General features: G+C 40.7%; 1 protein-coding gene across 1 annotated transcript in view; it reads right to left on the bottom strand.

Moving 5' to 3' along the window:
* The window catches only part of mettl24 (methyltransferase like 24), a 36283-nt gene extending 26850 nt beyond the window's left edge, over positions 1 to 9433 (bottom strand). The window contains exon 1 of the mRNA XM_051408446.1: positions 8737 to 9433. Coding sequence (XP_051264406.1) covers positions 8737 to 9075 — 339 coding nt within the window. The 5' untranslated portion in view covers positions 9076 to 9433. The remainder of the gene's footprint in view (positions 1 to 8736) is intronic.
* Between the last annotated feature and the right edge of the window lie 4830 nt (positions 9434 to 14263).

The raw sequence follows: 14263 nt of genomic DNA, 5'->3' as shown, positions 1-14263 counted from the left end.
TATTCTTTCCAAACAGGGTTTTAAACAAGGCTTAGAGCAACAACAAGCTCTTTAAATGATTGTTCTTGAGGTTCACTGGCACTCTGTTGCTTTTGGGGCTAAGTGGCGTCTGTTGTCTTTGTAACCAGACACACACACACGTCAAATGCTACTCAAATGGGTTTCTGCTATATAAACAAACCTTAGGCTTTTTGGTGACACACAAAGTGCCATTTGCTAGAACCAGGTATTCATGGTGAGTGTGCACGGATGGGGCAGTGTAGGTGCGTGGCAAAGATGGGAGCGAGGGCGTCCCATTTCAGAGGTCAATACACTCATTCATATCAGCTGGGAGGGAGGTTGAGAACTCTCTGGAATGTTCCAGACAAGGCGTCCATGTCTGAGGGGAGTATTGTGCGATGGAGACTCTGGACTTGACAGTTTGACACCAACTTTTTCCCCTCCAGTTGGAGTCTTTGTCTGATACCAGTGAGTGCGTACAACAGACCCACTGTTTATTCAGTCAATAACTTAAAGTGCATTGGGTTTTTCCATCTGCAACATATGGTTCTGATTATCTTGTTTGAGGCAGGATTTGTATGGATCCTGAATTTCCCCATGGGGGAAATCTATTTAAAGTTGGGATCACAAGAGGACCTTTTTCAGCCAAGTTCCACAACCAAAGTTTTAAAGAGTTTGATTCGGGATCTATAATATTCTGACTCACGACCCAATAAAAATAGTAATATTTTCTCAGCTACAGATACACTCTCAGCTGTTTCTCATGTTTAATAGTGTGTAAACCAGTTCTCTTGGCAATTAAATAGTCATGTTTCTGTAGACGTCTGCAAAGAGGGGGTGATTGATTATCTGAAAGGTCTCTTTGTGCTTCTTCCCCCTCATAACTTGGCAAAGATTCCAGACTGACCTGTTTTCTTTGGTTGGACTTGGTCATGGTTGGACTAATCTCACGTTGAGCAGGCAAGGCTGTGTGCCTGTGTCGAGCTGTTTACTTCTCCAGGGTGGTTGGTGTGTGCATAAGGAGATGCGATGTCACTGCGGTTATATGATCCAAAAATACTGGAAATCAAAGGGGTCGTATGTCTAAACATATTAATTTCTCTGCTCTGATTAAATTTGCCTAGAGTTATTACACCTTACTGTGTACATGTAAGCTGCTTCCAAGGTTCCTGTGAGCCTAAAGTAAAAGCTGATTATTTTGCTCTTGTTGCTTACCAAATAACACTAACACATACTTTTGCAGGTTTTGCACTGCATGTGGCAACTACAGACGACCTTAAAGCAATACTTATAAAATAACTAAATAGAATAACCTTGTTTGTTTTCTTTTCTTGAGTCAGATGAGAATATTCATACTCTCATATCTGTCTGTTAAATATGAAGCTGGAGCCATTAGACCATTAGCATAGCATAAATTCATCCATATTGGAGACAAATCCATTTCTGCTTATAGATCCTCCTAAATGTTACACACTGAACCTTTAACAAACAAACATCAGTGGTGTCATCCTTCTCATCTAACTCTCAGCAAAACAGTGAATAAGTGTATTTCTAGTCCTTTCTCAGCAAAACAGTGAATAAGTGTATTTCTAGTCCTTTAATCCTTGAGCTTTGACGGAATATTTTGCACCACGTCAGATTTACATGTTGAAAACTTGCTGCTGCAACCTTTTTATCTATATTTACATTTCAGTTTTACCTCAGGCACCCTAGCTTTACATTTACATTTTTGGCAATTCAGTGATTCAACAAGCTTCTCTGACAAGATAAGCACTGCTGACTATATGGTGAATTAAAACACATGTTTTTGCTTAAACAAATATCACTTTTGGAGAAGCAGTCAATGTAATTGTTATATATCACTGCACTAGGTACTGTTTTCAATGGATTACATTTTTAGCTCAAGAGCAGGGAGTGGAGTTTATGACCCAGGTGACATGTCAGCTTCCAAGCTGCTGATTTCTTGTGACTCCCTGGTTCCCCAGATGCCCCAGCTAGAGGTTAAAGATGCCTGAGAACTGACTCCAGTCACACCTTTGGGATTACAGAAGTCAACCCCTCTCATTCTTCTGGAACAGCCTCTCCCTCCCTCTCCCTCTCCCTCTGTTGAGCCGAACTCTTTCAGCTTCAAGACATGACCAAGGTCACCGGGTTTCTGCATTAGAAATTCCTACTGGGGGCCCAAAAGTGGCTGGCAGTGGTTGGCGCAGACAGCACAAAGTGGCCTTTTCTGATCTCGCTTTATCCCAACACTGAACTAATCAACGTTCGGGAGCAAAGTATTAATTGGAATCACACTGATGATTATTTGAACAAAAGTAATTACTTCATTAATACTTGCCTTGTGAATAAATTAACTTAAGTCCCATCTGATTAAAAAAAAAATTATTTGAATTTAAGTGCAGGCTGGTGGAATTAATTAACATAATCAACAATATATTGTGTTTTATCTAAACTAAGTGAATTAGCATCAACTCAGAAGGCTTTACAGTGTTCATTTAATTTCTCTCTACTGGATTCTTTTCATTTTTCTTTGACTAGGCTGTGGGTGAACAAATAATATTTAGTTTGTGTTTCTGACGATCAATCAATGTTGCCAACATCAAAAAAGAATTTTCTACTAATGGTTGCTATCTCTCACTGTATGAATACAAAAATGAGATAAAAAGATCAGTTATTGCATGGGGTTGCACAGTTTACCTTTTATTGTTCCACTTTGCCGCTCTGTTGTGATCTACGAGCTGCCTGCCTGCCCAGGCTTTGAGGTTGAGTGTGTATGACATGTGAGTGGCAGCCGGCCTATTTGGGAGAAATCTCTGAGTGACGCTGGGACAGAATTCCTGTAGAGAAGCTCTGCACCGCTCACACTCACAGTACCTTCACTGTGAAATGGGATGCTGTGGAGAGCAGGGGTAACTGATAAGATGGCTATGGAGTGAAATTCATAATTTATTTCTACATTAATTTGGAGATGTTTGTGCTTGGTTTCTGTCAATGTTAGGGAGGAGTGACTTAAGAGAGGACTTGAGCACAAATCCCTTTTCAAGCTAACTGAACATATTGTGTTCAGAAAAGGAAGAGAAAAGAAATACTTGGAAGCAGTTGGACTTATGGGAACATGCTGTCTGAATTTGAGAAAAGCTGTGTCTCAATTGTTGCTCTAAGCACTAATTTCCTCTTCCAGGACTGTGTTTTCACCACCGAGGAAAGTTGCAGACCTTGAAGTTGCTTGACTATATGAGGAGTAATGAGACACTTGTTGCAGTTCACTGCTAGGGCGACTTCCTGCTGCTATATTTGCCTAACTACTCTTTAAAAAGCTGAGTGCAGTCAATGTTATGCTGATGCAGAACCACACAAGTCAACTATGTAATAACAGTGTTTTAGCCCTGCTTATTATGACGGTATACTTCCTAAATTGGAGGGTCAGTGTCACATAAAGTTTAACAGCTACATATCTCAGCTACTTGAATGCTCTGGGAAGGGAAGCAGGAAGTTGCATAACATAACAAAACAACGCAAGGATTCTCAGTCAAGTCACGTTTGTTTATGTAGCCTGAAAATATCAGTCATCTTTTTCTTAGAGGACACAGCAACCTCTAAAAAAAAAAACAGACCCTTGGTTGGGATAATGAGAAACTCACCAGAACCTCTGGGAAGAAAATATACTGACAATTATCTTTTCCTAGAAGAAGAGCAATAGAAGAGGCAAACCTCTTTGCTGTACATACTGTATAACCTACAGAGTAGACATAAGTCAAGTGTTGTTGTCTAATGTGGGCTTACAGTATATGGTTGGAAATAGAGCTCTCTTTGACAGTGCTGATGAGCTGTAAAATCACAGCGATAGAACTCGGACACCTCAGTGCTTCATGGAAAAACCACCATCAAGTATACAGAGTGGGACAGGGCAGAACACCTCCTGCAAAACACATTTTGCGTCTCCATCTTCGTTGGTCATCCAATATACCGAGTTTAGACCCCTGTACTGGCCATTGCTGTTTTTATGTCTCCCTAGCAACCGCTTCAACCTGAACAGATATGCCTCCACTTACCTCCCCATCTGGCTGTAATATCTACGCCCGCCTCAACCAGAAGATGGCTGAGCTGGAGCAAAGGATATCCAAGCTATATCAGATACGTTGGATAGCCTACAGATCGTCAACAGCTATCCTAACATTAGCCCCAGTGACTGCATGCAGTCTCATCTGTCACCTTCCATCCTGAATCCTTGGCAAATCCTGAATCCTGAATGTAGCATCAACAGTGTGTAATGTCCGTAGGCCAGCTAATAAGACACAACATATAAATAATGTTAATTTGGCTCATTCCTGCTATTCTGTTGGCGGCTAACTGCGTCCCCACACCTCAGCATCCTGCACTACTGCCCAGTACTGGTGCTAATTAGCTAATGGGGGCACAGGGTAATATTACACCTGCTACACATCAGACTCTCAGCATCGTTCAGCTCAAAGCAGCACTGTGCCTAAATACAGCCTCACACAGCTGCAAGCTTGGGTGTAGATTATTTATTGTATTATGTATTTATCCTAGATATTGATTTGTAGAAATGATTCAGAAATACACACTTGCTTCTCTTATGTGCACCAATGGCAGTAGGTGAGTGTGGGAAGCGTAGTTATGCAAATTAGCATATGGCGTCATCTGGTGACTTCTGCTGACATTTTGAGCCGTTGGCAACTACTCGTCTTTAAAAGCTTTTAGATTTCAGCTAGAGAGATAGAAATGCGTTGGAGTGCAATGCATTGTGTGTGTGTGTGTGTGTGTGTGTGTGTGTGTGTGTGTGTGTGTGTGTGTGTGTGTGTGTGTGTGTCACTCTGACTTAAGGGCAATAGTCTGTTTATTACTGTGTTAATGTCAGGAGGCTGAGTCATCAGTGCATGCTGCGTCTGCTCTCCTCCATCTTTCTCTCTTCCTGTCTGTGTCTCTCTTTCTCCTCCTTCATCCCCGCTGCTGTTGTTTAGCCCAACACATTTCATGTCTGTCTTTAATTTACCAGCTCATCTCTCTCCTTTTTTCCCACCGGGGAAGAAAGTCTGCAAGAGGTAAATGATTAAAGAGGATGTGTGCGAATGTATTTATGTGAATGCCTGACAGCGAAGAGATTAGATTTCCTTTTGATTGGTTATTACTAAAACAGACCCTTAGGCAGTCTTACACACACAGACACACACATTATTAAAAGAGAAAGAATTTGTCAGTGACTGTCTGTCCTGTCACATATCTACACTACACCTTCTTGAATGAGTTTTGAAAACAGCTTGGCCTCTCTAAATGATGTTTCGCCTTATTTTGAGCAGCAGAGCCTCGAAGCTAAAACCCCTTAAATTCAGCCATTTTCAAACTGCAAAGATAACAGAAAAGCTAGTGTTGTCACTGTGAAGCGCTGACACCTTGCAGTTGTTGGTATGCTGTAAAAATGTCATCAATCAACCAGGTAATGTGTGAGTGAAAATATGAATATACTGATGTGATGAAGTCAGATGGCCCCAGCACTGTCAACAAGACAAGTATGGAGTTTTATTTATGTCTGAATCAGGGTTGAGAGACCATATACACATATAATGCCATAAACAGGTGACTAAACTAATCAACATCTCTTAGAAGTAGAGTATAGCAAGCATCTCAAACCCCAGTACAGATGGTGATTTCAGTGTTTGTCTCAATCAACCCTACTGATGGATTATATCAAATGATTCATGATAAAAAAACATTAAGTATTTCAGCTGTGAGGTGATTTCTATGCCAATATAAAAAATAAAGGGAGGCAATATTTAAATGGGTGCACTCATACTCAATACTAAACACAGACATTAAGAAGAGTATTATTACTTTTTATATCTCACTTTAAACTCCTCACCAACAGCTCAACATTGCACAGAATATTTAAACACAAAACCCTATAAGGTTTGGTGTGTGGACATTGGGCCATCTTTTATACTGCACCTACAATGTGTCTATACAGTACGTATATCACACTATTTAATTGTCATATACTAATAAAATATACGACTTTTAATAAATTCTTGAAACATACAGTTCATGACCTGCTGATTTATATGTGAAATCAGTAGAACTCAGAACAATAAACACAGTATTTTAAACATAGATGATAAGTCCGTAAAGTGCTCAGCAAAAAATGACATAACTCCATCTGCTGATGAAGACCATGCAAAATGATGAAAGCTCCAGAACAGCTACTAAATGGACCTTGTGGTGGGATTGTTTTGTCAACTGCTTCCAAGGTTTAGAATAAACTTTTAACCTCAGTAGTACTTTTACATATGTTTTTGTGTGTGTGTGTGTGTGTGTGTGTGTGTGTGTGTGTGTGTGTGTGTGTGTGTGTGTGTGTGTGTGTGTGTGTTAGGGAGTTAGGTTGAGCATTGCAACTTTATTTTTGGGTGAGCTGATTTTGTATTGTGGTTTTATTTCTAGCCAGAGCTTGTTTGTTTCTTCTGATGTCTGAGCTCTCCCTGAAGTTCAACTTTAGCTCCTGTATTTGGCAATAAAAGATCGAGAAAAGGCTATAATCATGTAGTTTTCTTTCACTCCCCTCTCCACTGGATAAACTTGGGGCCATAACAGTGTGATACTATTGTTATATTTGCATGGGAATCGTTTTTGTGATCATCCAAGTGCGCATTGAGCCTATTGGGCGTATTGACTATGTGCACATTTAACTAATTATCAAATTAAGGATAAGTTCTGTTTACTAATTGCATATAAATACAGACGTGGTAAACTCCTTCACCTTTACCTTTTAAAGACCTTGCTGGTCATGCAAAAACTCTATATAAGATGAATGAGAGAAGATTTGACTGCAACATAGTGGCACCATTTTCACACCTTTTTACTGTTGATGGAGTCATGTTGCAAAACGCTCGCCTGGTTTGATTTGGATTTTACAGCAGATCATAAATAGATAATAGTGCGGTGCAGCTAACAGTTTATGTTTATTCTCTGCAGCAACATAAAACTTGGATCTTTCCACAATCTGTTGACAGCAGAAGCCGCTATACTGTAGTTAACACGCCAAACATCATGGCAGGGTAACAGAACTACAAAATAACACAAAATGTTTAAAACTGTATGATCACTTCAGGCACGAACTGTCGCTTTTAAATGGAAAAAACCTTGTCTGGGAGAAGGCCTGCAGGTTCATTTTAACAGATGTACACCAGCTCAGGCCATTCTAAACAAAGCCATTGATATAATACAGATATTCTTAAATCAATGAGTGCTTAGAATGGCATGAACATTGTACAAAGCTGCACTGGAAGAGTCTGAGGAAAACATCATCATTGGCTATTTTTTCAACTTGGCTACTGATAAATGAGCTTCTATGGGAATCTCCTCTTAAGTTCCTCCATTGCTCTTCATCATGGTCACTGGAGGCATCCTTGTCATCTTTCCTAGCAGAGCAACAGGCCTGCCTTCCAGCCCATTATTTCATCTGCAATGAATGAATATGTGCTGAGCTAGTGAGCAAGAAAAAAGAGAGAGAGAGAGGTTGAAGGAAAGGAGAAAAACTAAGAAATATGGGTTAGAAGTGGGAGGCGAGACTGAAGTTTTAAATTGAGACAGACAGGAGAGATGAAAAGGCAAGAGGGGGGATGAGAGCACGAGAAACGGGTACAAGGTAACATGACAGAGCGAAATAGCAACACTGATCTTGGAGATGAGAGCCTAAAGCAAGAGAAAGCGAGAAGAGGTGTTAAGAAGAGCAGTTAAACGGCTGCAGTATATGACACAGAAATTTCATCAGGGCCCCTCCAGGGCATCGTATGTGACAAATTCTGTGTTAAGAAGCAGGGAGACTGAGCATATGGTGGTATGTAATATTGATGGTGCACGAGTGCCCGTCTCTCGGTGTGGCATAATAGCCCCGCAGTGATGGCATTTAAGACTCGTGTTGTTGCTCCTCAGTCGCTAGTTGGTTTAGCTCATTAAAGATTTAAAGACAATGGCAAACAAGCATTTCTTACCCCAAAATAACAGAAAAAAGATGCTCAGTACAAAGAAAGACAATAGGGGACTGAAAGAGAGAAGATAGTAAGATTAAGGAAAGACAAATTTGTTGTATGTGTATGTGTGAGTAGGGAGGGAGAACGGTAGTGGATGGCAACAAAAGGGAGATGAATGGATAGAGAGATCCAATGACAAAAATAAAGGCTAGACCAAATAGCTGGTTCGAATCAAAGGGGGAAAAATAAAAGGCATGAAGAGACACAAAAAGAGGGAAGTGGGAGTTTTGTTAAGCCGGCACTTCAACACACCCTTCACAGGTCAAGGGTCAAGCCCCTGGAGTGTGTGCATGTGTGTTTGTGTATGTGAATAGCTGTGTCTGCTTCAATAGACATTGACTCTGAATGGTTCTTTGTTAGAGTTGACTCTGTAGTCTATAGATTTTCAGCTGATAAACCATCCAATTGTATACATCTATCAAAAATAAAATAAATGCAGGCAGCTCCGCACTGCTAGGAACTCTGGTGACAAACTCTCTTTTTTCAACTTCAAAGCATTTCAGAGGCGCTTACTGAACATGCATTGATTCTGCTGCCTGTTCTTCCTTCATCACCCTCCTGGGATTACTGAGCTGTAAGCCAGTGACTCATGGATAGAGTAAAAGCTCCTCATTGAGCTGCTCCGTCTCCCACTATTCAGGATCAGATAACCTTGCAAGATTCTTAATCGCAGCAATTAAGTTAAACATACCTTTCTGTGCGGGCGGGGAGGTGGGCAGCATGGTGGCGAGGGGTCCTCTCTGTCTTCATCCCTCTTCCTGGCTGGGCTGTCTTTCTTTAGTGTTCGAACGTAAGAGATTCTCCTTTTAACGCTTCTGTCCTGCTCCTCTGCTTCTGCTGAGACATGTTTGGTTCTGCTTCGTTGGCCCCAGTTCTGATTAGACTGGGTGGGACGTCCCAGTGCCTGGGCTGCAGGTGCTCCCTGCCATTCCGTCTCCAGGTAAACATGAACGCACACACACACAGCAGTGAGCAGAATACCCAAACGCAGCAGCAATCCCCTGGTGAGCCGCTCTCTGCCCATGTCCATCCACTATTTTGTCCTCTCTGTCTCTCCGGCTCTCCTCAGTCCATCTCCTCAACTTCTGGGTGTTGGTTTGTCCATTGCTTCTTTTATCCCATTCTTCCTATCCTTCTTGTCAAAAAGTTTTCCTTCTCTTCCCTTCTCTTCTGTTTTTTTTCTCTTATTCTCTTCAGGTCCAACGTCCACCATCAGACCAAGAGCCGTAAGTTAATGAACCACGGACATGTCAAGAACACCTCTGCTAATAAACCGACACACACGTGTGTGCCTGCATCTTAACCCGAATGGTTCTGTGCATGTTGGTGTGTGTGTGTGTGTCATGAGGCTCTGCAAACACTTTCTGAAGTACAATGTGTGCCGCCCTCTTTGAAAACTTTGGGAACTCCCTCCTCACACTCTCAAGTCCCCCTCTTCCCCAAACACACACGCCCCTTTAATTTGCTTTCTTTTTCTTTCTATCTGGCGCACGTCACACACATACACACTCCCCTCTGTTGCTTTCCCGCCTCCCTTGGGTTGCCTCTCCCGCCCCACAGACTCTCGAGTTACTATGTAACTCTAGATATGGGCAGGGTCTGCACCACGGGCCCATGCAGGTCCCTCTCAGCTCCTACAAACCAGTTCTCTCACTGAACAGGACAGCTCAGCTTGGATTTGCAGAGTGGATAATGATGATGCTCAAGTCTGATCTTTTTGTTTGTTTTTTGCTGAAAAATGTGTTAAAATTAAAAACATTTTGGACAATTTTTTTCTGACTTCCAGATTTGCATTGTTCTTCACACAGTCTCTAATAATTTCTATAGGCTTCCTCCAGTACTCTATGCATTACTTAAGTTAATTAAATGTTCCTGTTACTGCCACAAATCTTGAAAAAACTTCCTCACTGTGAACTTGCTGAAACTAACTTCTGTGTTTAATTTTCCTTGGCAGTAATTCTCAGAAAAATGAACTTGTGAGCCAGCACTCGCCTCATTGTCTTCAAGTTACTTCATTAACTTTGTCATTGATTTCCCTCCAAAGACCACTAAATCTGCCTGTTGTTTATGAACAAATTAATAATCAAAGCGCCTCCTTGCGAGCCCGTTTATTAAATATGTTATTGATATTTTAGACTGCAAGAGGACGACATCATTTATCAGGCCTGCCAAAGCGGATTATTTTTGGATGGAGAAAAGCTCACAACAGTTTCACTTGGATGGAAATTAGGATTTGCCTGGCTTCACAGAGCATCCTGACATAGCTAAATAAATGCAAGATAATGACAAGGCTGCCTTCTCTCTGCTGTCAAGAATCAATGACAAACTTTTCTGTTTGTATATCAGCTTATAAGTAGCTATCTACTGCCACCTTTGGAGTGAAACCAGATCTCCCCCAGCCTCTTTACTCATGAGATCATATATGTGAAGGCTCTGGGTTTTGATGCAAAATAAGAACTCACTTCTTTCTGATCGGTTTCACAATGAATTGGGTTTCCAAGAACAATAAACTGTCATACATTTGTGAAAGGAACATATGGTTGGAAAGAGACACAGTGACAGGGTGAAATATATTGTAAAGGGGACAGCAGACTAGCATTACAATAACTTATCCCATATCCACCCACCTGTTCCCACTTCTCTCATCTGCTCTGCTGATGCTTGGCCTTCTAAGCCCACCTCCTCGTGCTCCCGTAAGCCTTTAGACCTTATTCTTGTAAATACATCACTGAACTGATCCTGTCTGCCTGCCTCTGTCTGCGTTTGGGTCGTATCCCTGACGCCTGTATGCACCGGCTGTGACATTTATACATTACCATTCACTGGTGAGTCTTATTGCCATGGGAATTATTTCTATTTGATTTATGTTTTTTTCATCCACTCATCTATTTATTTGACAGATGCCAGATTTGTGTTGATTTGTGTGAGTTTTCTTTACACAGTAACACAAGCTTCAGAGGACTTAATAAATTAGCATTTATATGTAGTTTTCTGGGACCCTGATGGTGTATGAATTAAATTACCTTGTTTTGCTAACTCCTAGTTTAGCAGTTCAAGCTAGAATGAAAGAGATGACAGTCTCTACTGCCATCCAGTGGTTAGTCAAGAAAACTAATCACCTCCATATGGAACAGATTACAACATAAAGTGAGTCTTAATGCCTGAAGTGATGTAGGTCAAACTGTAACTGTCCAGAGAGAATGAACCCTGTAAAACTGACTTTCAGTTCATGTAGAAATTAAGCAGAGCAATGATACATTTGAAAGCTTAGGTTCTGTGTGTTTTTACACGTATGTGCGCAATTACAGTACAGTGCGTGGCAGTGTGTACTCGAGGGTGGGTATGTCTGACTGTTTCTGTTCTGAAATCCAACTTTTATCCTGAAAAAATGAGCAAAATGACTTAAAATATCAGACACATGGTGTGTATCACACACAGAAAGAAACTATGTTTCTGTTGTGGCTTTTTCAGACTGAACACAGGAGATTTTTCTTTTTCTTTCTGTTGACGGCATTACACATCTTGTAATGATTTGTCAGGATTTGGCCAAAATCCACTGCCACATGGAATGTATTCGTGTCTGGTCGTTTTTTTTTCTCTTTCTCCTCTCCTCTCCTCTACAATACAGTCCTGAGAGCTCAGGTCATGTCAACTTGATCCATTGGCTCCTCCTTATTTAGCAGTGCAAAAAAGTCAGTGCAAAGGTCAAAAGAGGTCAGGCAGGGGCCCACTGTTAACTCAACAGATGCCATTAAAGGCTGTGTGCTTGTGAAAATGAGCTATTGATTTTGATGACAACATATATTGATCATATTGGCAGAAAAATCTTTACTGTGACATGAGATGGCTCAAATCATTCAGGACAAAAAAAAAGGTATTAGAGGTTAAGGATGAAAAGTAAATTGACCCTCCTGGGAATAAGGAGAGAAGGGCAGAGCAACAAGACAATGAACATCCGAAATTCAAGAAAAATAAACCCAGCATTGGCTCACACAGTGAGTTTGCACATGCGTGATTATAGGCTATAAGAAGATGCAAGGTGAAGTGTAAAGATTAGAAAATTCCTTGTTAGGTGTAGAAATTCAAGATAAAGAGTGCTTGCCAGTGGGATTTACTTGACACTATCTTGAAAACTAACGGCAGGTCCTGAAATGTGCTGTGGTGTATACATGTTTCACAACAGACCAAGTAAAACTAGATTAAACTGGACTGAAATAGATTAATCTGCTAAAATAAAGGTTGTTGTTTTCTGGCTGGAAAACACACTGGGGCCTGGACAACCCTGTTGAAGTATCGCTCGGTGGGAAGCAGCCAGTTGTGACAGGAGCAGGTGAAAGTGTGTGTTTGCTTTCAGCTGGGGCCCAAAATACCACACGCATGCACACAAAGTTCACAAAGTCTGATTTTTTAAAAATGTATGCACAGGAATAATGCACACTTTATTCACTGCCACTGTAATCTGATGACACAAGAAAAACTGAACTTTAAAAACACTAAATCACAGGCTGATTCAGTAACTCCAGACTGAATAAGAGTATATATGAGTCCATGAAACAAACCTGCTCAAGTTTCTATCTTGCACACCTTCAACAAACAATAGAGCAGAACAGGACATGTACAAGAGTAACCCTTCACCCCTCAACAAGGATAAGCCACTTTTATCCTTGGTGACGCAAAGTTTTATCAGCTTCCTCTTACTACCACTGAAAACAAGTAAGGATGTGCACAGTAAACAAAAGCTGACAGGTCAGTGGGAGGAGAGAGAGAAATACAGCTTTATAAAACATGGATCAAGCTCCTGTGGTCAAAAGCACGCTCTGGATTTAGTTCTCCTTAACAGCTAGAATGAGTGTTATGGCTTAAATCGAATAAGGAAGAGCTATAATATATGTTATATAAGTACAATTACTGAAAACAGTTTTAGTCTCACCACACCACTGCCTAGCATACATGTGGAAGACGACAGCTCCACTTGTGCTGTATGATTTATAGCAACATATGTCTGTGCCGTAAATCAATCTGCTCTCATGTTGTAGAGTAACCCAATACATTTCTTGTATCATCCAATTTAGAATAAACTGCAATGCAATCTTATTGAGTGAATGATTTTTTGATGTTTTAAAGTCACAACAACAAATAAAGAGACCTTTTTATTAATGTAACCCTTGCACACTGTTTATAAAAACTGCATGAATTACAGTATATCTCTACTGTTTGATTATTTCCCATCGGAGCAAGTGGAGCAGATGGTGCGTCTGTGTCATGGCAAAAGCAAACACTCATAGTTTGTAGTTCCTGCTGAATCCAGCCAAGGCAAGGTGCAGTAAGTCAATACGGCCACAACTAAAGCACTTATCAATTATTAAACAACTGCTCCAATAGGAACACTTGCAGAAGCAGAGGAGGAGAGGTTGACTTGGAGTTCAAGTGTCAGGAATTAGCCTGTGGTGTTTTTTGGGATGTTTTGTCTAATCTGGTGAGTCATACCAAAAATGTAGTGGAGACAATGGCACTTAACTACATCTTTAGCTTAAAATCAAACACAAATGCCCACACAGGACTTTGCGTGGATTCAAATGCACATTGACACACACACACACATACAGAGGTGAGGTTTGCACTGTACGTTCTGGTTAAACTTCACAACATTTCAACACAAAATCTTACAATTTTGTTTTACAGACCAAACATCGACTCATGTCATCAGCAAAATAATGGACAGATAACGGGATAGGTAGAATTATATTATTAAACAGCAACCATAAAAAGAGTTGTCAATGTGACTACACGCTGACTCCTCCCAGGTTTATTTATGTACAGTTATCAAGAAGAAGTTAATTAAATGTACAATATCCTTTATGTTTTGGACCTCTGAGTTTTAAAGGTAAAGATGTAAAAACTCCTCTTGGAGGGCATAGTACTCATGCACCCTCCTCTATAAGCAGCATGTTGTTGGTTTGGAGACTGACTATATGACCCTGATGATTATGAACTCAGCAGCTCATTACCACTACACTTAAGTTGTAAACACCAGACATGTTTACAGCAGCTGTTTGTTTCAATGTTCTTTTGAAAATGTTGATCCTGACGGGGGTATAAAACCTTAAAAGAAATTTGGCTCCATGGTGTCAGAGGCCCAGTTTTAGGCTTGTGGAGGTTATGCAAGGGCAGAGTATTTACCACAGAATAAACACTTGTGCCTCCAGACTGATACTAAG

The sequence above is a fragment of the Dicentrarchus labrax genome, unplaced genomic scaffold, assembly GCF_905237075.1.
Source record: "Dicentrarchus labrax unplaced genomic scaffold, dlabrax2021, whole genome shotgun sequence".
Taxonomy (NCBI): domain Eukaryota; kingdom Metazoa; phylum Chordata; class Actinopteri; family Moronidae; genus Dicentrarchus; species Dicentrarchus labrax.
The sequence above is the reverse complement of the archived record's forward strand: the minus strand, read 5'-3'. Positions and strand labels throughout refer to the sequence as shown.